This window comes from Teleopsis dalmanni, chromosome 1 (assembly GCF_002237135.1).
Source record: "Teleopsis dalmanni isolate 2A chromosome 1, ASM223713v2, whole genome shotgun sequence".
Lineage (NCBI taxonomy): Eukaryota > Metazoa > Arthropoda > Insecta > Diptera > Diopsidae > Teleopsis > Teleopsis dalmanni.
Genome location: NC_051846.1, coordinates 9,410,194 through 9,414,324, shown reverse-complemented (window position 1 = coordinate 9,414,324; position 4,131 = coordinate 9,410,194). Strand labels below are relative to the sequence as shown.

At 32.0% G+C, this 4,131-nt stretch overlaps 1 protein-coding gene across 1 annotated transcript; it reads left to right on the top strand.

The window, feature by feature from the left end:
- The first annotated feature begins 1,651 nt into the window (after window positions 1-1,651).
- On the top strand, window positions 1,652-2,658 carry LOC119688146 (serine protease 1-like). The gene is made up of 2 exons (XM_038102849.1): window positions 1,652-1,961; window positions 2,046-2,658. The coding sequence occupies exons 1-2, from the start codon at window positions 1,696-1,698 to the stop codon at window positions 2,605-2,607; spliced, it is 828 nt and encodes a 275-aa protein (XP_037958777.1). The 5' UTR covers window positions 1,652-1,695; the 3' UTR covers window positions 2,608-2,658.
- Window positions 2,659-4,131: the final 1,473 nt, after the last annotated feature.

The window sequence follows — 4,131 nt, the reverse complement described above, 5'->3', positions numbered from 1 at the left end:
TTTTTTAATAAAGGAATTTATGTGTTGAATTAAGTTAGATGAAGTGCCCCAAAGTACAATTCAGAAAATTATCAGTTGTAATATATCAGATTAAATTTCACAATTGCACTTTACTGTTTGAGTGATGTATATCTTTTTACAAATCATTCCTAATATATGGTTTTTATGGGTTAAAGTCTAACTTGTTTATTTTCAATACGTTTCACTAGCGAAAGAAACATCACATAACTCGAGAAAGCCCAAAATTCATTAAAATGAAAAAACAAAATTTTGTTGTAATTAATTATTATTAGAAATTTTGTCTTTCTCTCTATATTGGACGATATAAATATCCGTACATATCTCGTAAAGTAGATATCATATACAAAGAAATGTTGGATTAGAAATATTTTATTTCATATTTTCATGTTTCATATTTTATTTAAAATTAATATATAGAATTCGATTTTATTTATATAACATATTAACAATAATAATTGAAATATAGTTCATATCCGTAAAGATATGAATTGAAGGACATAGTAATCCTTCCATTTGTCATTTTCCGAAAACATTCAGTATAGCTCTATCAAATCATTTGATTGATAGCTTCTTAGTATTACACTTCCTAGTGCTTCCATTAACAATGCATCCACAACAATTGCTCCCAGTCTAATGATAACCCAATTACTAACATCATAAACGATTAATGATGTTAATATTAACTTCTAAGAACATTCATACTTACAATAAAACAGTTATCCTAACTGGCCCATTCAAGAGGGTTAGAATATAGATCAATTGGACAAAGAATATTTAAAATTTAATATTTAAATATTAATAATTTAATAATATTTTAAATATTTTAGATTATTTTATTAATTTTCACACAATACTGGCTGTGTCACAGTTAACACTCGTACATATATAACATTGGATCCTTTCAAAACAAATAATGACCCCCGCATATGTAATAATATTGAATTAGTGCGAAACAATTTCCTTTTTGGTGTATCCTCACCCCCTTTTGCACAATTCTATCTAGGTCACTAGTGTCAGTACTACTTATTGTTACATAAATCATAAATAGAAAGATAGGAAATAAATATATTAAAAAAGATTACATAAAAAAATATATTCTACAAAAAGACTAGTTCTAAAAATAAACTAATTATGATAAAAAAAGGAAAATTATAATGGGTATATACATAATAATTTATTAATGAATATGATAACTTATAGAATTTTTATAGTTAAATGGTTTTGTTTTCTGAAATATTTTATTTAACAAATTAACAGTTGAAGCTGTCGATTTTTAATACTTAATTAGTAAATATTTTGTAAGAATTAGGTAATATTATTGATAAATTATGAGATTTATAATCGAATAGTAAAAATTAATAAATAAATATATTTTCTGCAAATATTTTCAAAATAAATACAAAGTTTATCTCATGTGCGTCAATAGATTAAAAAACCAAATGTCTGTTAAAAGTGACTATCTTCTTAATAATCTGCAAGTTAAGAAGGCATGCCTTAGATTTAATTAATAATTTTGCATTATATTTTTATTTGTAACTAAATCTACTTTCATTCACTATTATATCTATATAATGTCTTATCAACTACTTGAACACATAGAAATTTTTCGTATAAAAGCAACCACAACTCGACAAAAAGTATCAGTTGTTTAACCTTTCTCAACGATTCAGCACTATGAAATTGCTTTTAGTTTTCGCTTTGGCTTTGGCTTGCGCCTCTGCCTTTGATCTTAGATCAAATGAAATCTTCTCCCGTAGTGCCGTGATGCCAATTCTTGATGAGCCAGAGGGACGTATTACCAACGGCAACACTGCTTCAGTAGGACAATTCCCATATCAAGTTGGTCTTTCATTGAAGGTCAGTGCTATCTCCTCTGCTTGGTGTGGTGGTTCCTTGATTGGAAATTCCTGGGTATTGACTGCTGCTCACTGTACTGATGGGTAAGTTTCAAAAAAAACGAAAAAATATTATTTAAAAATATAGTTATTATTTCTAACATATCTTTACACCTTTATTTTGTTTAGTATATCATCCGTCACTGTTTACTTGGGTGCTACAGTCCGTACCTCAGCAGAAGTAACCTCTACAGTATCAAGCAGCTCAATCATTATTCACTCCGGTTGGAATTCTAAGACTTTAAAGAACGATATCTCTTTGATTAAGATCCCATCCGTATCATACAGCACCAAGATTCAAGCCGTTAAATTACCTGCAATTGCTAGCTCATATTCAACATATGCTGGTGAAAAAGGCATCGCTTCTGGTTGGGGTCGTATTAGCGATTCCGCTACCGGCGTAACCAACAATTTGCAATATGCTATAGTACCAATTATCACTAACACTGTTTGCGCTGCTACATTTGGCAGCACTATTACTTCCACCAACATTTGTATATCTACAACTGGCGGAGTATCCACCTGCAACGGTGATTCCGGTGGTCCATTGGTTTTGCAATCTAATAATATTCAAGTTGGTTTGACTTCCTTCGGTGCTGCTGCTGGTTGCGCAAAGGGTTATCCAGCTGCTTTCACACGTGTTACCAGCTACTTGGACTGGATTAAATCTAACACTGGAATTTCCTATTAAAAAATAATAAACATTGAATAAAAATGAATAAACGACTATTTTAAAAAATAATTTATATCTTTTTAATATTATAAATCGCTTACCTAAGATTAGTTAATAGTATCACTATAATTATTATAATCCCACAGTACTCGAACGTGTTTTCATTTCATGTTAAAAAATTTGGTTACCAATTCCAAGTAAAAGTGCAAATAAATTTCAGAATAGTGCTGCCGTCAGCTGTAATCTAACAGTGGGCAACTTTCTAATTATGAGCAAGCTACGTCGTTCAGTTGGTGTTTGATAGCCGTTCAAAGCAGACAACCTCGTGAATTTTTACGAATTTTCGCACCAGCACTAGTGACGCCGAACGTTTAGGTCACCCAAAAGAAGTGATCACGCCGGAAATCGTCGATAAAATTTATGAAATGATATTGGAGATCGGAGAATGAAAGTGCGCGAGTTGTCTCATGCTGTAGGTATCTCAACTGAACGGGTACATCATATTTTATACGAATATTTGGACATGAAAACACTCTCCGCGAGATGGGTGCCGCGATTGTTCACACTCGACCATAAGCGCAATCGTGTGACCACTTCAAAAGAATGTTTAGCGATGTTCAGCCGTAATCCGAACGATTTTTTGGGTCGTTTTGTTACTGTGGACGAAACATTGATCCATTACAACACGCCAGAGACCAAGAAACAATCGAAACAGTTTATTGCTAAGGGTGAATGTGGACCAAAGTAGGCCAAACAAAGTCTGTCAGTCAACAAGGTCATGGCCATAGTTTTTTGGGATGCAAGCGGTGTCATTCACATCGATTACATCGAGAAAGGTAAAACGACCTTATTCAAAGCTTTTGAACAGATTCGACGTTGATTTGAAGCAAAAACGGCCGCATTTGGTAAAGAAGAAAGTGCTGTTCCATCAAGACAATGCACGTGTGCATACTTGTCTAATCACGATGGCCAAAATCCGCGAATTGGGATACGAACTGCTATCCCATCCAGCATATTCTCCAGATTTAGCCCCCTGCGACTATTTTCTGTTTCCAAATCTAAAGAAATGGCTGGGCGGTAAGAGATTTGAGTCGAATGAAGAAGTCATTACCGAAACAAACGCGTATTTTGAGAGCTTTGAGAAAACCTATTATTTGTGAGGGAATAACAAAATTATAAAAAAGGTGATTATGTAGAAAAATAAAATGTTTATTTGCCGAAAAAAATTTGTTTTATTCAAAAAGTCACTAACTTATCAAACCGCTCTCGTAATACACTATATACTTATATGATAAAGAGTATTGAAGTCAAAGGTATAGAATCGGCTAATCTATCATTTATCTAATAATTTCTAAAGTATAATAATCTCCGTTATGTGTCAATAGCTATTTATCTTTAAAGACATTATTGCTGAGTCATTCAGAAGTTAAATACATGTCTGTAATGCTTTATAGGTTTATATATCCTTTACCGTTTTAAAATTACAACGAAACACTGACAATCAAAATAAAATACTGTTATATTATAAATATATGGATCATT